General features: G+C 42.7%; 1 protein-coding gene across 2 annotated transcripts in view; it reads right to left on the bottom strand.

Moving 5' to 3' along the window:
* Positions 1 to 25,976, bottom strand: part of LOC133568762 (guanine nucleotide exchange factor VAV3-like) — a 121,873-nt gene that overhangs the window by 33,906 nt on the left and 61,991 nt on the right. For both annotated transcript variants that reach the window (XM_061920890.1, XM_061920891.1), the window contains exon 20: positions 18,803 to 18,933. In XM_061920890.1, coding sequence (XP_061776874.1) covers positions 18,803 to 18,933 — 131 coding nt within the window. The remainder of the gene's footprint in view (positions 1 to 18,802; positions 18,934 to 25,976) is intronic.

The following is a 25,976-nucleotide window of genomic DNA, read 5'->3' as shown; positions in this document are numbered from 1 at the left end:
TTCCTGCAGTCCTGGGTTCAAATCCAGGCTGGGGATCTTTCTGTGAACTGAGTGTCCAAAAAACAAACAAAAACATGATCAACAGACATGACAGTGTGGGTGGCACTGGGAGCAGGTGGGTAAAGTGTATTGCCCAAGGACACAACGGCAGTGAGTATGTTTGCAGAAGTGGGGATCGAACCTGGAACCCTCAAGTTGCTGGGACGGCCATTCTACCAACCGAGCTATACCGCCACAATATACGAAGACTTTGAGTAGATTTCATGTTTGCATTAAAAACTTGGCTGAAAAAAGGTTCTGAATGTCTGCGAATGTGTATCATAGACTTAGACTGGTTGAGTTTTTCCTTGCCCTGATGTGGGATCTGAGCCGGGGATGACATTGTGGCTTGTGCAGCCCTTTGAGACACTTGTGATTTAGGGCTATAAATGTAAATATTGATTGATTGCTTCACGGTGAAAGAGGGGTTAGTGCGTCTGCCTCACAATACGAAGTTCCTGCAGTCCTGGGTTCAAATCCAGGCTCGGGATCTTTCTGTGAACTGAGTGTCCAAAAAATAAACACATGGCCAAACAAAAACATGATCAACAGACATGACAGTGTGGGTGGCACTGGGAGCAGGTGGGTAAAGTGTCTTGCCCAAGGACACAACGGCAGTGAGTATGTTTGCAGAAGTGGGGATCGAACCTGGAACCCTCAAGTTGCTGGGACGGCCACTCAACCAACCGAGCTATACCGCCCACACACAAGATACAAAGACTTTGAGTAGATTTCATGTTTGCATTAAAAACTTGGCTGAAAAAAGGTTCTGAATGTCTGCGAATGTGTATCATAGACTTAGACTGGTTGAGTTTTTCCTTGCCCTGATGTGGGATCTGAGCCGAGGATGACATTGTGGCTTGTGCAGCCCTTTGAGACACTTGTGATTTAGGGCTATAAATGTAAATATTGATTGATTGCTTCACGGTGGCAGAGGGGTTAGTGCGTCTGCCTCACAATACGAAGTTCCTGCAGTCCTGGGTTCAAATCCAGGCTCGGGATCTTTCTGTGTGGAGTTTGCATGTTCTCCCCGTGAATGCGTGGGTTCCCTCCGGGTACTCCGGCTTCCTCCGACCTCCAAAGACATGCATCTGGGGATAGGCCCCTCCCACTTCCAAAGACATGCACCTGGGGATAGGTTGATTGGCAACACTAAATTGGCCCTAGTGTGTGAATGTTGTCTGTCTATCTGTGTTGGCCCTGCGATGAGGTGGCGACTTGTCCAGGGTGTACCCCGCCTTCCGCCCGATTGTAGCTGAGATGGGCGCCAGCGCCCCCCGCGACCCCAAAAGGGAATAAGCGGTAGGAGATGGATGGATGGATTATCACAATTTCTGAAGGGTTAAAACCCATAAAAATCAGTTACCAGTGGCTTATTTTATTTTGCGAAGTTTTTCTCAAAATTTTACCCATCACGCAATATCCCGAAAAACGGCATCAAAGTGCCTGATTTTAACCGTCGTTAGAGCCACACCTGCGACGTCACTGCGTGAAGCCGACAGAAACAAACATGGCGGATAGCACAGAAAGGTATAGCAGAGTTGCTCGGATTCAGACTCGGATTTTAGCTTACAGCGATTCAACAGATTACGCATGTATTGAAACAAAATTACAGAAGAAACTGAAGCTATTGAGCCATATCAAGACAGACAGCGGCACGGGAGGAAGCAAGGACGAATTTGGCGATCGCCTTCTAACCAACGATTGGTATGTGTTTGTTTGGCATTAAATGTGGGTGGAGGGAAAGGCTGCATGCAAATATAGCTACAATTGAGGCATAATGATGCAATATGTACATACAGCTAGCGTAACTAGCATGTCAGCATCGATTAGCTTCCAGTCATGCCGTGACTAAATATGTCTGATTAGCACATAAGTCAATAACATCAACAAAACTCACCTTTGTGATTTCGTTGACTTTATCGTTGGAAACGCATCTGCTTTGAGTGTCGCAGGATATCCACACATCTCTGTCGCAGCATCGCTATCGTCGGTAAGGTGTGCGGAACAAACGAGGGACTTTCGCATCTTTTGACACTGGTGCAACTTGAATCCGTCGATTGGTATGTGTTTGTTTGGCATTAAATGTGGGTGGAGGGAAAGGCTGCATGCAAATATAGCTACAAATGAGGCATAATGATGCAATATGTGCATACAGCTAGCGTAACTAGCATGTTAGCATCGATTAGCTTCCAGTCATGCCGTGAGCAAATATGTCTGATTAGTACATAAGTCAATAACATCAACAAAACTCACCTTTGGGATTTCGTTGACTTTTTTGTTGGAAACGCATCTGCTTTTTAGTGTCGCAGGATATCCACACATCTCTGTCGTAGCATCGCTATCGTCGGTAAGGTGTGCGGAACAAACGAGGGACTTTCGCATCTTTTGACACTGGTGCAACTTGAATCCGTTGATTGGTATGTGTTTGTTTGGCATTAAATGTGGGTGGAGGGAAAGGCTGCATGCAAATATAGCTACAAAAGAGGCATAATGATGCAATATGTGCATACAGCTAGCGTAACTAGCATGTTAGCATCGATTAGCTTACAGTCATGCCGTTAGCAAATATGTCTGATTAGCACACTCCACGTAAGTCAGTTGGTGTTGTTACACCCTCCGACAACACACCGACGAGGCATAATGTCTCCAAGGTACGGAAAACAGTTGAAAAATGGAAAATAACAGAGCTGATTTGACTTGTGTGTGTAATGTGTTTGAGAAAATGGAGGATTGCTTCCTGTTGTGACGTCACGGGTGAAAGGTCATTGCTCCGACAGCGAACCATTGAAAGGTGTTTCAATCGCCAAATTCACCCTTTTAGAGTTCGGAAATCGGTTAAAAAAAACATATGGTATTTTTTCTGCAACATCAAGGTACATATTGACGCTTACATAGTTCTGCTGATAATGTTCCCCTTTAAAAAACAAATCTCAGTCACCAGTAAAAAGCATGACCAAGCATTTTTGTAACCATAGCAACCCATTAGTTTCACGTGTTGAGTCTCACACCTGTTTTCACTGATCGTGTCACTGTTATTTAAGCCGGTCTGTTTCTGTTGTTCATCCTGGCAACATCACCATCCATCACCCTTCTGCAAACCCATGATTCCATGCCCCTTGTCTCCGTCACAGTAAGTGTTTTCGTTATTCATGCCATGGTGCAAGTATTTGTTTGTTTTCATAGCCAAGTTTTGTACCTCCATTGTGAGCGCTTTTCGTTTAGCCCTTTTTAAAAAAATTATAATTAAAATATGTCATTACTCTCACGCAGTCTCCGCTCCAATCACTTCTCACCTCGGGAAAACAACCGTCACCCAAGTCCAAGTAATGACAGTCATGACACGTTCGGACGTACATTGTCTTTGGTCCACAGCAAGTCTTTGCTGTCGTCCAGCATTCTGTATTTGTTTACTTTGCAGCCAGTTCAGTTTTAGTTTTGTTCCGCATAGCCTTCCCTAAGCTTCAATGCCTTTTCTTAGGGGCACTCACCTTTTGTTTATTTTTGGTTTAAGCATTAGACATCTTTTTTACCTGCACCCTGCCTCCCGCTGTTTCCGACAAATACAAAGCAATTAGCTACCGGCTGCCACCTACTGAACCAATAGGGTTCAATCGAACTCAGGTTAAGAACCACTGCTTTAAACCACCTATCACATCACCCCCTGACTTATTTGGAGGTTTTTTTTGCTGTTTTCCTGTGTGTAGTGTTTTAGTTCTTGTCTTGCGCTCCTATTTTGGTGGCTTTTTCTCTTTTTTTTTTTTTTGGTATTTATCTGTAACAGTTTCATATCTTCCTTTGAGCGATCAAGAAGATTTCAGTTGTGTGTATCCGTCTTTGTGGGGACATTGTTGATTGTCATGTCATGTTCGGACGTACATTTTCTTTGCTCCCACAGCAAGTTTTTGCTGTCGTCCAGCATTCCGGTTTTTGTTTACTTTGTAGCCAGTTCAGTTTTAGTTCTGTTCCGCACAGCCTTCCCTAAGCTTCAATGCATTTTCTTAGGGGCACTCACCTTTTGTTTGTTTTTGGTTTAAGCATTAGACATCTTTTTTACCTGCACACTGCCTCCCACTGTTTCCGACAAATACAAAGCAATTAGAAACTGGCTGCCACCTACTGAAGCCCTAGGGTTCAATCGAACTCAGGTTAAGAACCACTGCTTTAAACCACCTGTCACATCACCCCCTGACTTATTTGGAGTTTTTTTTTTTTTTTGCTGTTTTCCTGTGTGTAGTGTTTTAATTCTTGTCTTGCGTTCCTATTTTGTTGTTTTTTCTCTTTTTTTTTTTATATTTTCCTGTAACAGTTTCATATCTTCCTTTGAGCGATCAAGAAGATTTCAGTTGTTTGTATCCGTCTTTGTGGGGACACTGTTGATTGTCATGTCATGTTCGGACGAACACTGTCTTTGCTCCACAGCAAGTTTTTGCTGTCGTCCAGCAAGCCAGTTTTTGTTTACTTTGTAGCCAGTTCAGTTTTAGTTTTGTTCCGCATAGCCTTCCCTAATCTTCAATGGCTTTTCTTAGGGTCACTCACCTTTTGTTTATTTTTGGTTTAAGCATTAGACACCTTTTTTACCTGCACACTGCCTCCTGCTGTTTCCGACATCTACAAAGCAATTAGCTACCGGCTGCCACCTACTGAACCTCTAGGGTTCAATCGAACTCAGGTTAAGAACCACTGCTTTAAACCACCTATCACTTCACCCACTGACTTATTTGGAGTTGTTTTGCTGTTTTCCTGTGTGTAGTGTTTTAATTCTTGTCTTGCACTCCTATTTTGTTGGCTTTTTCTCTTTTTTTTTGGTATTTTCCTTTAACAGTTTCATATCTTCCTTTGAGCGATCAAGAAGATTTCAGTTGTTTGTATCCGTCTTTGTGGGGACATTGTTGATTGTCATGTCATGTTCGGACGTACATTTTCTTTGCTCCCACAGCAAGTTTTTGCTGTCGTCCAGCATTCCGGTTTTTGTTTACTTTGTAGCCAGTTCAGTTTTAGTTCTGTTCCGCACAGCCTTCCCTAAGCTTCAATGCATTTTCTTAGGGGCACTCACCTTTTGTGTATTTTTGGTTTAAGCATTAGACATCTTTTCTTACCTGCACACTGCCTCCCGCTGTTTCCGACAAATACAAAGCAAATAACTACCGGCTGCCACCTACTGAACCCCTAGGGTTCAATCGAACTCAGGTTAAGAACCACTGCTTTAAACCACCTATCACATCACACCCTGATTTATTTGGAGGGTTTTTTTGCGGTTTTCCTGTGTGTAGTGTTTTAGTTCTTGTCTTGCGCTCCTATTTTGTTGTTTTTTTCTATATTTTCCTGTAACAGTTTCATATCTTCCTTTGAGCGATCAAGAAGATTTCAGTTGTTTGTATCCGTCTTTGTGGGGACATTGTTGATTGTCATGTCATGTTCGGACGAACACTGTCTTAGCTCCACAGCAAGTTTTTGCTGTCGTCCAGCAAGCCAGTTTTTGTTTACTTTGTAGCCAGTTAAGTTTTAGTTTTGTTCCGCATAGCCTTCCCTAATCTTCAATGGCTTTTCTTAGGGTCACTCACCTTTTGTTTATTTTTGGTTTAAGCATTAGACACCTTTTGTACCTGCACACTGCCTCCTGCTGTTTCCGACATCTACAAAGCAATTAGCTACCGGCTGCCACCTACTGAACCTCTAGGGTTCAATCGAACTCAGGTTAAGAACCACTGCTTTAAACCACCTATCACTTCACCCACTGACTTATTTGGAGTTTTTTTGCTGTTTTCCTGTGTGTAGTGTTTTAATTCTTGTCTTGCACTCCTATTTTGTTGGCTTTTTCTCTTTTTTTTTGGTATTTTCCTTTAACAGTTTCATATCTTCCTTTGAGCGATCAAGAAGATTTCAGTTGTTTGTATCCGTCTTTGTGGGGACATTGTTGATTGTCATGTCATGTTCGGACGTACATTTTCTTTGCTCCCACAGCAAGTTTTTGCTGTCGTCCAGCATTCCGGTTTTTGTTTACTTTGTAGCCAGTTCAGTTTTAGTTCTGTTCCGCACAGCCTTCCCTAAGCTTCAATGCATTTTCTTAGGGGCACTCACCTTTTGTGTATTTTTGGTTTAAGCATTAGACATCTTTTCTTACCTGCACCCTGCCTCCCGCTGTTTCCGACAAATACAAAGCAAATAACTACCGGCTGCCACCTACTGAACCCCTAGGGTTCAATCGAACTCAGGTTAAGAACCACTGCTTTAAACCACCTATCACATCACACCCTGATTTATTTGGAGGGTTTTTTTGCGGTTTTCCTGTGTGTAGTGTTTTAGTTCTTGTCTTGCGCTCCTATTTTGTTGTTTTTTTCTCTTTTTTTTTTTTTATATTTTCCTGTAACAGTTCCATATCTTCCTTTGAGCGATCAAGAAGATTTCAGTTGTTTGTATCCGTCTTTGTGAGGACATTGTTGATTGTCATGTCATGTTCGGACGAACACTGTCTTTGCTCCACAGCAAGTTTTTGCTGTCGTCCAGCAGGCCGGTTTTTGTTTACTTTGTAGCCAGTTCAGTTTTAGTTTTGTTCCGCATAGACTTCCTTAAGCTTCAATGCCTTTTCTTAGGGGCACTCACCTTTTCTTTATTTTTGGTTTAAGCATTAGACATTATTTTTACCTGCACACTGCCTCCCGCTGTTTCCGACATCGACAAAGCAATTAGCTACCGGCTGCCACCTACTGAACCCCTAGGGTTTAATCGAACCCAGGTTAAGAACCACTGCTTTAAACCATAACCAAGCATGCGTCAATATAGCTCTTGTCTCAAAGTAGGTGTACTGTCACCACCTGTCACTTCACCCCCTGACTTATTTGGACTTTTTTTTTGCTGTTTTCCTGTTTGTAGTGTTTTAGTTCTTGTCTTGCGCTCCTATTTTGGTGGCTTTTTCTCTCTTTTTTGGGGGGGGTATTTTCCTGTAACAGTTTCATATCTTCCTTTGAACGATCAAGAAGATTTCAGTTGTTTGTATCCGTCTTTGTGGGGACATTGTTGATTGTCATGTCATGTTCGGACGTACATTGTCTTTGATCCACAGTAAGTCTTTGCTGTCGTCCAGCATTCTGTTTTTGTTTACTTTGTAGCCAGTTCAGTTTTAGTTTTGTTCCGCATAGCCTCCCCTAAGCTTCAATGCCTTTTCTTAGGGGCACTCACCTTTTGTTTATATTTAATTTAAAAGGGAACATTATCAGCAGACCTATGTAAGCGTCAATATATACCTTGATGTTGCAGAAAAAAGACCACATGTTTTTTAAACCGATTTCCGAACTCTAAAAGGGTGAATTTGGCGATTGAAACGCCATTCAATTGTTTGCTGTCGGAGCAATGACCTTTCACCTGTGACGTCACAACAGGAAGCAATCCTCCATTTTCTCAAACACATTACACACACCAAGTCAAATCAGCTCTGTTATTTTCCGTTTTTTTGGACTGTTTTCCATACCTTGGAGACATCATGCCTCGTCGGTGTGTTGTCGGAGGTTGTAACAACACGAACAGGGACGGATTCAAGTTGACTTACGTGGAGTGTGCTAATCAGACATATCAATGGTCACGGCATGCTAATCGATGCTAACATGCTATTTAGGCTAGCTGTATGTACATATTATGCCTCATTTGTAGCTATATTTGCATCCAGCCTTTCCCTCCACCCACATTTAATGCCAAACAAACACATACCAATCAAAGGATTCAAGTTGCACCAGTGGTCAAAAGATGCAAAAGTCCCTCGTTTGTTCTGTTCTGTCGTAGCATCGCTACCGACGATAGCTTTATTACGACAGAGATGTGTGGATATCCTGCGACACTCAAAGCAGATGCAGTTCCAACAATAAAGTCAACAAAATCACAAAGGTGAGTTTTGTTGATGTTATTGACTTATGTGCTAATCAGACATATTTGCGCACGGCATGACTGCAAGCTGATCGATGCTAACATGCTATTTAGGCTAGCTGTATGTACATATTGCATCATTATGCCTCATTTGTAGCTATATTTGCGTCCAACCTTTCCCTCCACCCACATTTAGTGCCAAACAAACACTTACCAATCGACGGATTCAAGTTGCACCAGTGGTCAAAAGATGCGATCGTTGGTTAGAAGGCGAACGCCGAATTTGTCCTCGTTGCCGCTGTCTGTCGTGATATGGCTCAATAGCTTCAGTTTCTTCTTCAATTTCGTTTTCGCTATCTGTCTCCACACTCCAACCGTCCGTTTCAATACACGCATAATCTGTTGAATCGCTTGCGCCGCTGAAATCCGAGTCCTAATCCGAGCGACTATGCTATACCGTTCTGTGCTACCCGCCATCTTTGTTTGTGGTGGCGTCACGCTGTGACGTCACAGGACAATAGACGGGTGTATAAAACGATATTGCGTGATGGGTAAAATTTTGAAAAAAAACTTCGAAAAATAAAATAAACCACTGGGAACTGATTTTTATTGGTTTTAACCCTTCTTAAATTGTGATAATGTTCCCCTTTAAGCATTAGACACCATTTTTTACCTGCACATGCCTCCCTCTGTTTCCGAAATCTACAAAGCAATTAGCTACCAGCTGCCACCTACTGATATGGAAGAGTATTACACGGCTACTCTGCCGAGCTCTAGACAGCACCGACCCTCAACAACAACACATCATTTTCAGACTATAATTACCGGTTTGCAAAAAATATTTTTAACCCAAATAGGTGAAGTTAGATAATATTCCACGACACACCGGACTGTATTCCAGTGGTTGAAAAAGACTGCTCCACACAACCAATTTCCACATAACATAGGAGCAGAGCAAAAACCCTTTTGTTTCAGGCAAGGATCCAAACAACAGTGTGGATACGACAATCTATATCTAATCTAGTTACAGTCCACTTGCATTAGGTCCGAGTGGGTTTTTGACGAACCAGATCTTGAGGGGCTGAAGCCGGTGCTTTGCCTACAGGACTGAAGTGGAATAGTGTTTTAATATTGTTGGTCCTTGGAAGAGGTCTTCACCCTAGTGATTGATTGATTGATTGAGTGCTGTTCCAGTTACCTTCTCCAAGGTCTTGTTTACATTTGTTGTTAAGGTGGTTAGTTGGTTGGCTTGTTTGTTATTTAGCCTGATTAGGTAAACACACACTTGGTCCGTGTTGCCGTTTCCAGTGAGGGTTGGACTCCGCCAAGGCTGCCCTTTGTCACCCATTCTGTTCGTAACATTTATGGACAGAATCTCTAGGCGCAGTCAGGGCGTTCAGGGGATCTGGTTTGGTGACCGCAGGATTAGGTCTATGCTTTTTGCAGATGATGTGGTCCTGATGGCTTCATCTGGCCGGGATCTTTAGTTCTCACTGGATCGGTTCGCAGGCAAGTATGAAGCGACTGGGATGAGAATTAGCACCTCCAAGTCCATGGTTTTGCCCGGAAAAGGGTGGAGTGCCATCTCCGGGTTGGGGTAGAGACCCTGCCCCAAGTGGAGGAGTTCAAGTACCTATGAGTCTTGTTCACGAGTGAGGGAAGAGTGGATCGTGAGATCGACAGGCGGATCGGTGCGGCGTCTTCAGTAATGCGGACGCTGTATCGATCCCTTGTGGTGAAGAAGGAGCTGAGCCGGAAGGCAAAGCTCTCAATTTACCGGTCGATCTACGTTCCCATCCTCACCTATGGTCATGAGCTTTGGGTCATGACTGTAAGGACAAGATCACGGGTACAAGCGGCTGAAATTAGTTTCCTCCGCCGGGTGGCGGGTCTCTCCCTTAGAGATAGGGGGAGAAACTCCTGGGGCGGTATAGCTCAGTTGGTAGAGTGGCCATGCCGGCAACTTGAGGGTTCCCGGTTCGATCCCTGCTTCCGCCATCTTAGTCACTGCCGTTGTGTCCTTGGGCAAGACACTTTACCCACCTGCTCCCGGTTCCACCCACACAGGTTCAAATGGAACTTAGATATTGGGTTTCACTATGCAAAGAAAAGCGCTATATAAATATAATTCACTTCACTTCAACTCTGTTATCTGGGAAGAGCTCAAAGTAAAGCCGCTGCTCGTCGACACGGAGAGGAACAAGATGAGGTGGTTCGGGCATCTGGTCAGGATGCCACTTGAGCGCCTCCCGAGTTAGGTGTTTAGGGCACGTCCGACCGGTAGGAGGCCACGGGGAAGACCCAGGACACGTCGGGAAGACTTATGTCTCCTGGCTGGCCTGGGAACGCCTTGGGATTTCCTGGGAGGAGCTGGACGAAGTGGCTGGGGAGAGGGAAGTCTGGGCTTCCTTGCTTAGGCTGCTGCCCCCGTGACCCAACCTCGGATATGTGGAAGAAGATGGATGGATGCACGGAATTTGTACTGTAATACAAGTTTCAATCAATCAATGGTCCAAAGTTTTCTCATTTACATTTTTGAGACTTGATAGACCTCGGAGCTGGTCCGCTTTCTATCCAGTTGCATTTTTCTTGTGAACTTCATTCCACCAGGAAGCGTGACTACATCAATCCAAAGCGGCGTCGTTAGCGTGAAGTGGGAGTCGGTATTGAAAACGAAGTCAATCTGTGAAGAGTCGGGGCTCTTCAACCCGCCGTTTTACGCTCTCAACTTTTCTTTATTAGGCTCGAATGTTTTATTTTTGGGGGGGGGGGGCCTGCAAAGTCTGGCAGTAACTCGATCGGAGAGCAAATCTTTAGAATGATTCATTCTGCGTAATGACATTTCATCAAAGCTTTTTTTGCGTCTATTCGCCACGGCCCCGGATGAGCGCCTGATGAAGATGAAACTTATTACTTTGCTGGGATAAACAGGCAGCAGCCAAAGGATCAAATGAAATTACAGTGATTGATTGTATTGTTCTGCCGGCGGGACGGAGATAATTGCCTTCTGGGAAACAGGGGGTGTGAATTCTCCACGCGCCGTAATTCCATCCTGCGGCGCCGCCGGGGACGCCCGAGATGAAAGGTACCCTGCGGAGTTTTAATTGTCGTCGCAAGTGCTTCTGTTTGCATTCTGTGTCTCTTCCCCGTGACCTTTGTGGACTCCTGATACCTGAGGAGACAATAAGGAGGTCTTCTCTTTTTTAAAGACACTTACGTGCACTCATCTGCGAAGAGGTGGCGACTTGTCCAGGGTGTACCCCGCCTTCCGCCCGATTGTAGCTTAGATAGGCACCAGCACCTCCCGCGTACCCCAAAGGGAATAAACGGTAGCAAATGGATGGATGGATATGTGCACTCATTCCCTCCAGTTTGATTTTTAGACTGTCCTGACTATTTGTTTACTACTTTATTGTTCAGTCGTACATTGAATTGAATTGAATTATATTTATATAGCGCTTTTCTCTAGTGACTCAAAGCGCTTTACATAGTGAAACCCAATATCTAAGTTCCATTTAAACCAGTGTGGGTGGCACTGGGAGCAGGTGGGTAAAGTGTCTTGCCCAAGGACACAATGGCAGTGACTAGAAAGGCTGAAGCCGGGATCGAACCTGCAACCCTCAAGTTGCTGGCACGGCCGCTCTACCAACCGAGCTATGCCGCCCCACTTTTTGGAGGAGTCTGAGTTCGACAAACATTTGGCCACAAAATCTTGCCCCGTTTTTAATAGTGTGAGAGTCCAGTCCATAGTGGATCTAACATAATAGTGAGAGTCCAGTCCATAGCGGATCTAACATAATAGTGTGAGAGTCCAGTCCATAGTGGATCTAACATAATAGTGTGGGAGTCCAGTCCATAGTGGATCTAACATAATAGTGAGAGTCCAGTCCATAGCGGATCTAACATAATAGTGTGAGAGTCCAGTCCATAGTGGATCTAACATAATAGTGTGGGAGTCCAGTCCATAGTGGATCTAACATAATAGTGTGGGAGTCCAGTCCATAGTGGATCTAACATAATAGTGAGAGTCCAGTCCATAGTGGATCTAACATAATAGTGTGGGAGTCCAGTCCATAGTGGATCTAACATAATAGTGTGGGAGTCCAGTCCATAGTGGATCTAACATAATAGTGTGGGAGTCCAGTCCATAGTGGATCTAACATAATAGTGTGAGAGTCCAGTCCATAGTGGATCTAACATAATAGTGTGAGAGTCCAGTCCATAGTGGATCTAACATAATAGTGTGAGAGTCCAGTCCATAGTAGATCTAACATAATAGTGTGATAGTCCAGTCTCTAGTGGATCTAACAAAATAGTGTGAGAGTCCAGTCCATAGTGGATCTAACATAATAGTGTGATTCCAGTCCATAGTGGATCTAACATAATAGTGTGAGAGTCCAGTCCATAGTGGATCTAACATAATAGTGTGAGAGTCCAGTCCATAGTGGATCTAACATAATAGTGAGAGTCCAGTCCATAGTGGATCTAACATAATAGTGTGAGAGTCCAGTCCATAGTGGATCTAACATAATAGTGTGAGAGTCCAGTCCATAGTAGATCTAACATAATAGTGTGAGAGTCCAGTCCATAGTGGATCTAACATAATAGTGTGAGAGTCCAGTCCATAGTGGATCTAACATAATAGTGAGAGTCCAGTCCATAGTGGATCTAACATAATAGTGTGAGAGTCCAGTCCATAGTGGATCTAACATAATAGTGTGAGAGTCCAGTCCATAGTGGATCTAACATAATAGTGTGAGAGTCCAGTCCATAGTGGATCTAACATAATAGTGTGAGAGTCCAGTCCATAGTGGATCTAACATAATAGTGTGAGAGTCCAGTCCATAGTGGATCTAACATAATAGTGTGAGAGTCCAGTCCATAGTAGATCTAACATAATAGTGTGATAGTCCAGTCTCTAGTGGATCTAACAAAATAGTGTGAGAGTCCAGTCCATAGTGGATCTAACATAATAGTGTGAGAGTCCAGTCCATAGTGGATCTAACATAATAGTGTGAGAGTCCAGTCCATAGTGGATCTAACATAATAGTGTGAGAGTCCAGTCCATAGTGGATCTAACATAATAGTGTGAGAGTCCAGTCCATAGTAGATCTAACATAATAGTATGATAGTCCAGTCTCTAGTGGATCTAACATAATAGTGTGAGAGTCCAGTCCATAGTGGATCTAACATAATAGTGTGAGAGTCCAGTCCATAGTGGATCTAACATAATAGTGTGAGAGTCCAGTCCATAGTGGATCTAACATAATAGTGTGAGAATCCGGTCCATAGTGGATCTAACATAATAGTGAGCGTCCAGTCCATAGTGGATCTAACATAATAGTGCGAGAGTCCAGTCCCTGGTGGATCTAGTAAAGTACTGTGAGAGTTCAGTCCATAGTGGATCTAACATAATAGTGGGAGAGTCCAGTCCATAGGGGACTTAGTATAATAATGTGAGAGTCCAGTCCAATGTTGATCTAACAAAATAGTGTGAGAGTCCAGTCCATAGTGGATCTAACATAATAGTGAGCGTCCAGTCCATAGTGGATCTAACATAATAGTGCGAGACTCCAGTCCCTGGTGGATCTAGTAAAGTACTGTGAGAGTTCAGTCCATAGTGGATCTAACATAATAGTGGGAGAGTCCAGTCCATAGGGGACTTAGTATAATAGTGTGAGAGTCCAGTCCAATGTTGATCTAACAAAATAGTGTGAGAGTCCAGTCCATAGTGGATCTAACATAATAGTGTGAGAGTCCAGTCCATAGTGGATCTAACATAATAGTGCGAGAGTCCAGTCCCTGGTGGATCTAGTAAAGTACTGTGAGAGTTCAGTCCATAGTGGATCTAACATAATAGTGGGAGAGTCCAGTCCATAGGGGACTTAGTATAATAGTGTGAGAGTCCAGTCCAATGTTGATCTAACAAAATAGTGTGAGAGTCCAGTCCATAGTGGATCTAACATAATAGTGAGCGTCCAGTCCATAGTGGATCTAACATAATAGTGCGAGAGTCCAGTCCCTGGTGGATCTAGTAAAGTACTGTGAGAGTTCAGTCCATAGTGGATCTAACATAATAGTGGGAGAGTCCAGTCCATAGGGGACTTAGTATAATAGTGTGAGAGTCCAGTCCAATGTTGATCTAACAAAATAGTGTGAGAGTCCAGTCCATAGTGGATCTAACATAATAGTGAGAGTCCAGTCCATAGTGGATCTAACATAATAGTGTGAGAGTCCAGTCCATAGTGGATCTAACATAATAGTGCGAGAGTCCAGTCCCTGGTGGATCTAGTAAAGTACTGTGAGAGTTCAGTCCATAGTGGATCTAACATAATAGTGGGAGAGTCCAGTCCATAGGGGACTTAGTATAATAGTGTGAGAGTCCAGTCCAATGTTGATCTAACATAATAGTGTGAGAGTCCAGTCCATTGTGGCTCTGGTAAAATATTGTGAAAGTTCAGTCCATAGTGGATTCAACATAATAGTGAGAGTCCAGTCCATAGTGGATCTAACATAATAGTGTGAGAGTCCAGTTCATAGTGGATGAACATCTGCGGTTCTCTCCGGCACTGTATCAAAAACTGACATCAATCTCTAAAGGATATCATCACATGGGCTCAGGAACACTTCAGAAAACCACTGTCACTAAATACAGTTTGTCGCTACATCTGTAAGTGCAAGTTAAAGCTCTACTATGCAAAGCGAAAGCCATTTATCAACAACATCCAGAAACGCCGCCGGTTTCTCTGGGCCCGAAATCATCTAAGATGGACTGATGCAAAGTGGAAAAGTGTTCTGTGGTCTGACGAGTCCACATTTCAAACTGTTTTTGGAAATATTCGACATTGTGGAAGGGGAAGCGAACCATCCAGACTGTTATCGACGCAAAGTTGAAGAGCCAGCATGTGTGATGGTATGGGGGTGCATTAGTGCCCAAGGCATGGGTAACTTACACATCTGTGAAGGCACCATTAATGCTGAAAGGTACATACAGGTTTTGGAGCAACATATGTTGTCATCCAAACAACGTTATCATGGACGCCACTGCTTATTTCAGCAAGACAAGTGTTACAACAGCGTGGCTTTGTAAAAAAAGAGTGTGGGTACTTTCCTGGCCCGCCTGCAGTCCAGACCTGTCTCCCTTGGAAAATGTGTGGCGCATTATGAAGTGTAAAATACGACAGCGGAGACCCTGGACTGTTGAACGACTGAAGCTCTACATCATGGGTATCAAACTCTGGCCCGCGGGCCTAATTTGGCCTGCCGTGTAATTTAATTTGGCCCTTGAGGCAATATCAAATTAACATTAAAGCTGGCCCACTGTTTTCACACAGCAGCGGTGCCGCTGTAACCAGGGGCGTTGCTAGGGATTTTGGGCCTCATGAAAAAAATCTTTACAGGGCCCCCAACACATAATTTCATATAATTTCATCATCATTAGGGGCCTCTCTGGGCCCCCCTCCATCATGGGCCCCTAGAATCCGTCTCCTTTGCCCTCCCTTTTCGGCCCCCCTGGCTGTAACACCGCAATTTCTCACACTTGCCAATCATCCCGAAGTTCAGTGCCCCTCCTAAAAATCTCCCGGGGCAAGCAAGCATTCTCCCGATTTTCACCCGGACAACAATATTGAGGGTGTGCCTTAAAGGCACTTCCCTTAGCATTCTCTACAACCTGTCGTAACGTCCGCATTTCCTCCATACAAACAGCGTGCAGGCCCACTCGCATAATATATGCGGCTATTACACACACAGAAGTGAATGCAAGGCATACTTGGTCAACAGCCATACAGGTCACACTGAGGGTGGCCGTACAAACAACTTTAACACTGTTACAAATATGTGCCACACTGTGAACTCACACCAAACAAGAATGACAAACACATTTTGGGAGAACATCTACACTGTAACATAACATAAACACAACAGAACAAATACCCAGAACCCGTTGCAGCACTAACTCTGCCGGGACGCTACAATATATTTTGATATTTACCTCAGAAGGCTGCAAATAGAAAAGAGGCGTTACATTTGTATTTAAATTTTATTTGATATGCCGTTGATATTTTTTAATTATTATTATTATTATTTGAAACTGGATTTTGCATGTCACTATAAAGGTATATAAGCCTTGCTTGTTCGATGTTCAATGCAAAACTTGTTTGGGTCCCTATTAAAAGGTTAAATTGTCAACATTGGCCCGCGGCTTTGTTCAGTTTTAAATTTTGGCCCACTCTGTATTTGAGTTTGACACCCCTGCTTTACATAAAACAAGAATGGGAAAGAATTCCACTTTCAAAGCTTCAACAATTAGTTTCCTCAGTTCCCAAACGTTTATTGAGTGTTGTTAAAAGAAAAGGTGATGTAACACAGTGGTGAACATGCCCTTTCCCAACTACTTTGGCACGTGTTGCAGCCATGAAATTCTAAGTTAATTATTATTTACAAAAAAAAATAAAGTTTATCAGTTTGAACATCAAATATGTTGTCTTTGTAGCATATTCAACTGAATATGGCTTGAAAAGGATTTGCAAATGATTGTATTCTGTTTATATTTACATCTAACACAATTTCCCAACTCATATGGAAACGGGGTTTCTACACTACACTGCCTCCTACAGGACTGATATAGAATGACAATAAGCCTCAGAGCAGGTTTAAAATGATGGATGGAGTCCAGTATCTGCATTATAACACCATGATCCCAGTGGGACCCCAGTCACATGAAATCATGGCAATGGCGTCAGATGATGTCACCGATTAGCGTCTTCAGTTGATGAATTTAGGGACAAAAGCAGCAGACGATCTCCAGCCTCTGGAGTGCTGGAGCCTTTAATGGCGGTGCAGCACCTTTTAGCGAGCCTATCAAGGGGCTGACCCGCAACAAACTCTTTGGTTTTGGGTTTTAGGGTGGGGGATCCATTCATTTGTTTAGAATAGACTCTAACTGTTATATTTAAACGAGAAAATCACATCACTGCCAACGAAAGCATCAAAATAATACAAACCCTGTTTCCATATGAGTTGGGAAATTGTGTTAGATGTAAATATAAACAGAATACAATGATTTGCAAATCCTTTCCAACCCATATTCAGTTGAATATGCTACAAAGACAACATATTTGATGTTCAAACTGATAAACATATTTTTTTTTTGCAAGTAATCATTAACTTTAGAATTTGATGCCAGCAACACGTGACAAAGAAGTTGGGAAAGCTGGCAATAAATACTGATAAAGTTGAGGAATGCTCATCAAACACTTATTTGGAACAGCTGATTGGGAACAGGTGGGTGCCATGATTGGGTATAAAAACAGCTTCCCAAAAAATGCTCAGTCTTTCACAAGAAAGGATGGGGCGAGGTACACCCCTTTGTCCACAACTGCGTGAGCAAATAGTCAAAACAGTTTAAAAACAACGTTTCTCAAAGTGCAATAGTAAAATATTTAGGGATTTCAACATCTACGCTCCATAATATCATCGAAAGGTTCAGAGAATCTGGAGAAATCACTCCACGTAAGCGGCATGGCCGGAAACCAACATTGAATGACCGTGACCTTCAATCCCTCAGACGGCACTGTATCAAAAACCCACATCAATCTCTAAAGGATATCACCACATGGGCTCAGGAAAACTTCAGAAAACCACTGTCACTAAATACAGTTGGTCGCTACATCTGTAAGTGCAAGTTAAAGCTCTACTATGCAAAGCGAAAGCCATTTATCAACAACATCCAGAAACGCCACCAACTTCTCTGTGCCCGAGATCATCTAAGATGGACTGATGCAAAGTGGAAAAGTGTTTTGTGGTCTGACGAGTCCACATTTCAAATTGTTTTTTGAAATATTTCGACATTGTGGGGAAGCGAACCATCCAGACTGTTATGGATGCAAAGTCCAAAAGCCAGCATCTGTGATGGTATGGGGGTGCATTAGTGCCCAAGGCATGGGTAACTTACACATCTGTGAAGGCACCATTAATGCTGAAAGGTACATACAGGTTTTGGAACAACATATGCTGCAATCTAAGCTCTGATCTGTTCAGTATTTTAACATAAAAGTGTTTGATTGTGAGGCATTAAAAGCCACTAAATGCAACGGGTCCATCAGACCCACAAACGCTGGCTGAGTAACAACAATATGAACGTTTGCACGGAAAATTTCTCTGCCTTTTTCTGCATCCCACAGGGGTTCTTCTTTTTGTGTTTTCTGCACCTGCGGTTCCCACACAAGGTTGCAACAATTTTTGTCAACACTGTCTGCTCTCATTTTCTCGCACATTTGACCCCTCTGATGTTCTGTGTATCTACAGTCTGTCCTCCTCCTGTCTAGGCCTGCTGTGTGTGTGCGTGTGTGTGTGTGTGTGGTACACAGAACATCAATTTCCACAGTGGACCTGGGCATCTTATATGTAATAGAAATGTGTAGGGTGGTTGTGGTCATTAAATATGTATTCTGATATATGTCTTAAACAGAAAATGGGCCAAAGTCAGTGAGTCTCAGTTAGAAAAATTAATTAATTGTATCATTTTTGTTTTGATAAAACATGAAAATGGGTCCCACAGACCTGAACACCATGTGTGTGGAGGTAATGCGCGTTTAACTCAGCTTTTACAAGGATTAATTATTATATAAGATGTATTTTTCTTTAAATCTACAACCTAAACAGTTTCTGATTTGAGTTCTACCGAATAAGGATGGCAGAAAATGACGCCGCTGTGATTTTTTTCCTCCCTAGCGCTAGTCTGCTTCCCCCTCCCCTCGGCGGAAGGTGAAAAAAATGCAGCTGACACGCAGGGCGGACTCAAACCCGCGACTTTGCCGCAAAGACATCGCGTGCGACCGTCACGTGATCTTTTTTAGCGGGTGGCGGCTGCGGAGGCGAGAGGCGAGAGGCGAGGGACACGCACCTGCCACCAGGAGCTGTGCAGGTCGGCGAACATCAGGCCGATCACGTCGCCCGTGCGAGCGCACAGCGGGGGGCCGCACGGGGGGCAGGGGGCACCCTGGTAGTCTCTGATCACCAGCATCCGGGGCAGACCTGGAGGACACCAAAGCGCATTTTTAGCTGGCCAAAAAGTACCAAAAAGGTACACATCAGTGCAATATTTTCTCGAGAAAAATATATTTTTTTATAGCCATGAATGAAACATATTAGGATGTCTGATGGCTTTTGGAAAAAAATGAGGCCCCCACTTTAATAGGAAAGTTTAATGTTAGTGCGGCCCGCAAGTTTTATATGAATGGCGCTTGACAGCGTGGTGTTATTTGACTCCAAACTGGCTCTGTCAACGTTCAGGGTTGCCTACCCCTGCATTAGTGGAAAAGCGGCAACAGAGACAGAGACGTTGCCATGGAGACGGGGGTTTTCCTACATGCTTGGCTGCAGTCACACCGCGACACCTGTCCGTCAGTAATAACAGTCCCCGATAACCTGGACCTAGGGGTGTAACGGTACGTGTATTCGTATTGAACCGTTTCGGCACGGGTGTATCGAATAAGTTTGTATTCTGAAGTCTTAACAAGCTGCTCTGCTTTCTGCCTCTGTCTGAGCAGTGAGCACCCATCATTGTCCCGCCCACACAACCATCTGATTGGTTACATACAAAGCCAATCAGCAGTGCGTATTCAGAACGCATGTTGTAAATGTTTCATTGTCGAGCGGACGTGTTTAGCAGCGGACATCGTACACTCCCCAAATTATAAAAAAAACACTTTCCAGTCACAAATATCACAAACATCACTAGGAGCCCGTTGACCTTCTAGAAACTTAAACTGCAGTTCAGCTCGCTCACAGGTGAGCTTGAGGTGATGTGATGGCTAATTAGCTTTTAGCGTTACGTTAGCTCATTTTGCTGTGTGTTCGTGTGTTAGGGGCAGCAAAACCCTCTCTGTCTGTTATTTCACATGAACTAACATGAACTCCATGGTGTTCAGGGATGAATAGTCTTTCCTGTTGCTATTGTACTATTTTTCAGCTATGGTTACATTAATCATACGTAATGTAGCAGCCTAGTTTTGAATAGCAGGGTCCCTGCTATCACATGTTGACAAAAATATAACAACTACAGGCTTCCCAAATGCTGTAATAAATCAAGCCTGATGAGTTGACTTGAAACTGTTTAATGTTCCACTTTTTATCTGTAGAAGAAATGTTTTGTCATTTTATTTCATCACAGCAACAACTTGAGGCAGTTTAATGTTAAAGTGTTCCCGATGTTAAAAGGATAAAGCCATTGTTTACAAATAAATAACCCCAAAAATTATATTTGTTTGTTTTCTTACTGTACCGAAAATGAACCGAACCGTGACCTCTACACCGAGGTACGTACCGAACCGAAATGTTTGTGTACCGTTACACCCCTACCTGGACCAATTCAAACTGTTATTTGTTTTTTATTATTTAATTTGCACTGCTTTTATTTTTATTATAATTTGAGTTGAAAATAAAAACAAAGACTTTTTGTAAGAAATATTTTCTGGCGGCCCAGCCTCACCCAGACTCTGCGTCCAGTGGCCCCACCGGCAAATTGAGTTTGAGACCCCTGCTCTAGGATGTGTGATAAAGAAGCTGTGGCGTCTAACTGCCAGCACTCAGCATCAAGGGTTGGAAATGGGAGGTTAAATCACCAAATTATTCCCGGGCGGGGCCACCGCTGCTGCTCACTGCTCTCCTGTGGGGACGGGTCAAACGCAGAGGTTAATTTCCCCGCACCTAGTGTGTGTGTGTGTGTGTGTGTGTGTGTGACAATCATTGGCCCTTTAACTTTAATTCCTTACAGAATCCACATACACAATATGGACAAAAGTATTGGGACACATGAATTAAAATATGTTGTCCTTTTGCAGCTTTAACAACTTCCACGATTCCTGGGAGCCTTTTTTTTTTTTACTGCATTTCAGAGAGTGTTTGTATGAATTTATCCATCCATCCATCCATCGTCTTCCGCTTATCCGGGGTCGGGTCGCGGGGGCAGCAGCCTAAGCAGGGAAGCCCAGACTTCCCTCTCCACAGCCACTTCATCCAGCTCCTTTTGGGAGATCCCAAGTGTCATGTTTGCCACTGACGGTTTGTTTGTGTTCTAATTTTTTCCTCTGTGTGTGTGTAGTATTTTGTTGGTTTCCTGTCTTTCTACCTGAGCCCTGTTTCCCCTCAGCTGCGGCTGATTGGCACCTGGCCACACCTGGTGTCAATCAGCCCGCTCCTAATTTTTACCTGCTTTTGTCTTCCAGTCAGGTCTGGATTATTGTCGTGTCATGTACCCGAGCGTCCCTGGGTCAATCCCCACCTAGTACCTTTGTGTCCTGAGCAAGACACTTCACCCTTGCTCCTGATGGGTGCTGGTTAGCGCCTTGCATGGCAGCTCCCTCCATCGGTGTGTGAATGTGTGTGTGAATGGGTAAATGTGGAAGTATTGTCAAAGCGCTTTGAGTACCTTGAAGGTAGAAAAGCGCTATACAAGTACAACCCATTTATCATTTATGTATTGTCGTTCCTGTCGCTCGTGTCGTGTCGTGTCTTTGCTGCGTAGCGGTAAGCTATATTTCGGTAGCTGTTTGTAGCTTACTGTTTTTTTTGTTTCCTGCTTCCAGTTTGTTTTCATACTACAAGTAACGACTTCTGTTTCCTGCTCGTTATCTTCCAGCTCCCATGCTAGCTCTTTTAGTTTGATATCCGCCTCGTGCTGATTCTCACAAAAAAGATGAAGCCATCTTTTTTGTGAATTTAAAATATTTTTTTTTATTTTGAAAGTTATTTTATTGACAAAGGGGGTCACACTCCCTCCCTCTCCGTATCTCCCCTGCCTGCTTCTTCATCTTGTTTTTAGTCTTAACTCGTAACGTTTGTTTATAGGTCTTTCTCACTGGCACTCGTCAAGGGCGGACGCTCCCCCTTTCCTCTCCCTTATTTCTTCTGCTTGCTTCTTTGTCTTGTCTTGTCTTAACTTTTGTTTTGGGTGATAGAAGGATGGCCAATGCCTGAGAGCTGCGGCCTGCCACCATGGCCCCGCACTCCCTCCCCCCTGTTGCTAGATATCTCGAGATGTATGATGTAATATACATATGTGCTTTGCTATGGAGGTTTTTTCCCACTCCAGACTGGGCCCCCTTGGTAGCACAGTCTAAATTGTATTTTTGAACAATTTGTTAACCTTTTTTCCATCTTTTGCGGGGCGCTTTGTGGCGACCCATCAGCGTTCCTGTTCTGTAACCCTGTACACGGTTTGTTGTCAAATCTTGAACGGGTTTGTGCTGAAAACAAAGTTCTGTTATACTTTTGCAATGACAATAAAGACTAATCCTATCCTATCTTATCCTTTATATGTGCTAATGTGGCTAGAGCTAGGCCCCAAACTTAGTCCCTCTCGTACAATCAACTTGTGTTACTTATCCTACCCCTCCACCCCATCGCCCACGTTTACCATTTCCCACCTTTTTCCCACCTAGTGGCGACCCTTCAGCGGTCAAGTTCTGTCGAACCTGTATAGTTTGTGTTTGCTCTTAAATTGGTCTGTACTGAGATTCATTTCGCTCAACATTTTAAGTGCCATGGCAATAAAGTGCTATTCCTTTTTATTTGTGAGGTCAGAGGTCGCAGTTAGTTAGACCTGGCCGGGGGCCTAACTTAAAAACCCCAAAACCAGTGAAGTTCGCACATTGTGTAAGTCGTAAATAAAAACAACATGTAATTATTAGCAAACACCTTTTAAACCTATATTCAATTGAATGGACTGCAAAACTGGAAAAAAAAAACTAGAAAACTGTTATTTTTGGAAAAATACTAGCTTATTCGGAATTTGATGCTTGCAACATGTTTCAAAAAAAGCTGGCACAAGTGGCAAAAAAGACGAGAAAGTTGAGGGAATGCTCATCAAACACTTATTTGGAACATCCCACAGGGATCAGGTGAGTGCCATGATTGGGTATAAAAGCAGCTTGCATGAAATGCTCAGTCATTCACCAACAAGGATGGGGCGAGGGTCACCATTTGGTGAACAACTGCGTGAGCAAATTGTCAAACAGTTTTAGAACAACATTTCTCAACGAGCTATCGCGAGGAATTTAGAGATTTCACCATCTACGGTCCGTAATATCATCAAAAGGTTCAGAGAATCTGGAGAAATCACTGCACGTAAGTGATGATATTACGGACCTTTGATCTCTCAGGCGGTACTGTATCAAAAACCGACATCAGTGTGTAAAGGATATCACCACGTGTGCTCAGCAACACTTCATAAAACCACTGTCAGTAACTACAGTTGGTCTCTACATCTGTAAGTGCAAATTAAAACTACTTTGCAAAGCGAAAGCCATTTATCAACAACACCCAGGAATGCCGCCGGCTTTGCTGGGCTCGAGCTCATCCAAGATTGACTGATGCAAAGTGGAAAAGTGTTCTGTGGTCTGACGAGTCCACATTTCAAGTTATATTTGGAAACTGTGGACAAAAAGGAAAATAACCATCCAGATTGTTATAGGCACAAAGTTGAAAAGCCAGAATCTGTGATTGTATGGGGGTGTATTAGTACCCAAGGCATGGGTAACTTACACATCTGTGAAGGCACCATTAATGCTGAATGGTCCATACAGGGTTTGGAACAACATATGTTGTCATCCAAGCAACGTTATCATGGACGCCCCTGCTTATTTCAACAAGACATTGCCAACAGCGGGGCCTCATAGTAAAAGAGTGTGGGTACTAGACTGCCTGTAGTCCAGACATGTCTCCCATTGAAAATGTGTGGTGCGTTATGAAGAGCTTTAAAAATTGGTCTCCTCAGTTCCCAAACATTTACTGAGTGTTGTTAAAAGGAAAGGCCGTGTAACAAAGTGGTAAAAATGCCCCGGTGCCAACTTTTTTGCAATGTTTTGCTGCCATTAAATTCTAAGTTAATGGTTATTTGCAAAAAAAAAAAAAAAGTCTCAGTTCCAACATTAAATATCTTGTCTTTGCAGTCTATTCAATTGAATATAAATTGAATTAGAATTAGCAAATCATTTTTTATTTACGAATTACACAACGTGCCAACTTCACTGGTTTTGTACTTTTACACTTTTGTGACACTAAAGAATGTTATAATAAGAACCCAAAACGACAGGTTCCCCGCTAGAACAGAAAACATTACCCCAAGCGCCCTGCCTGCAGTTCTTTCCAAATTCATGCCGCTACAGTATTTCCTCAACGCACAAACATGGCCGCGGGCGCCGGACTAAGCCGAGGCAAAGACGGAACGCTGTTGCCAGTTTGAACGACACGTCCACTCAGTCTCCCCTGAGACCTCCTCCAGAGCCCCTCCGCCCTGAGGGTTGTATTAACTGATGGTGACCCGGCTCCAACAAGCTCTCATGTTCACGCTTTGAACAAGAAACAATGAGACAAACTGTCCTTTTTTTGGGGCCCACAAGTATAATCATCATGAGTTGCGTCAACTCCCGACAACCCTGAACGCATCCCTGCTTCCCCGCTGTTGTCTATTTCAGCGTTTTTCAACCTTTTTTGAGCTAAGGCACATTTTTTGCGTTGAAAAAATCCGCAGGCACACCACCAGCAGAAATCATTAAAAAACGAAACAGTTGACGGTAAATAGTCGGATATGACTTTAGACCAGGGGTCACCAACGTGGTCGCCCGTAAGGACTAGATGAGTCGCCCGCTGGCCTCTTCTAAAAATAGCTCAGATAGCAGCACTTACCAGTGAGCTGCCTCTATTTTTTAAATTGTATTTATTTACTAGCAAGCTGGTCTCGTTTTGCTCTACATTTTAATTCTAAGAGAGACAAAACTCAAATAGAATTTGAAAATCCCCAAAAAACTTTTTAAAGACTTGGTCTTCACTTGTTTAAATGAATTCATTTAATTTTTTTATAACTGTCAGAAAGACAATTTTAGAGAAAAAATACAACCTTAAAAATGATTTTAGGATTTTTAAACACATATACCTTTTGTCAAGCCTGGACTGTGGTTATTTTTGCTTCTTCGATGCAGAGAGGATACGGGACCAGCCAGACGAGAGTGTAAGTACATGGTCGTTTGTTTGACCACTAAATACAAAAATAAACGAACTAAGGGAGCTCACAAAGAGGTAGAAAACTTGGCTACAAAACTACAAACAGGAAAACAAAACACCTGCTCGGTGGCATGAAACACGATAAACGATAAACTTAAAACTTGCACTGTGGCAGAACTATGAACAACTAAAACAAAAACACTTACTGTGACCGAAACAAGGGGCATGAATAGCAGGGTGCGTAGCAGGTAATCGTGAAGGCAGGAAGGCATGAAGGCAAGCACATGCAAAAATCCCAGACTGATGGACAGAAAATAAAATCCTTAAATAATAGCAGTGGTAATGAGAAACAGGTGTGAGAGCTGAGGGACGGGGCGTGACTAGAATGGCAAGGTGAAAATCAATGGGTTGGCATGGAAACAAACAAAACCAGGAAATGCAAAACGTGAAGCAAGAGTCCAAAAACAAAACAAAACATGATCAAACATAAAACCAGATTAGCAGGCATGACACCTTTTTACCTTTTAAATTCCTTCCTCTTTTTTCCTTACAATTTAAATCAATGTTCAAGTACTTGTTTTTTTTTACTGTAAAGAATAATGAATATATTTTAATTTAATTCGTCATTTTAGCTTCTGTTTTTTCGACGAAAAATATTTTTGAAATATTTCTACAAACTTATTATGATTAAAATTAAAAAAAAAAATTCTGGCAATTCTAGAAAATCTGTAGAATCATATTTAAATCTTATTTCAAAGTCTTTTGAATTTCTTTAAAAAATGTTGTCCTGAAAAATCTAGAAGAAATAATGATTTGTCTTTGTTAGAAATATAGCTTGGTCCAATTTGTTATATATTCTAACAAAATGCAGATTATATTTTAACCTATTTAAAACATTTCATGAAAATTGTCAAATTAATCTTAATCAGGAAAAATGACTAATGATGTTCCATAAATTATTTTTTTAAATTTTTCAAAAGGATTCGAATTAGCTAGTTTTTCTCTTCTTTTTTTCTTTTATGTATATACATACATATATATACATATACATATATACATACATATATATATATATT

This window comes from Nerophis ophidion, linkage group LG14 (assembly GCF_033978795.1).
Source record: "Nerophis ophidion isolate RoL-2023_Sa linkage group LG14, RoL_Noph_v1.0, whole genome shotgun sequence".
Taxonomy (NCBI): Eukaryota; Metazoa; Chordata; class Actinopteri; order Syngnathiformes; family Syngnathidae; genus Nerophis; species Nerophis ophidion.
The sequence above is the reverse complement of the archived record's forward strand: the minus strand, read 5'-3'. Positions and strand labels throughout refer to the sequence as shown.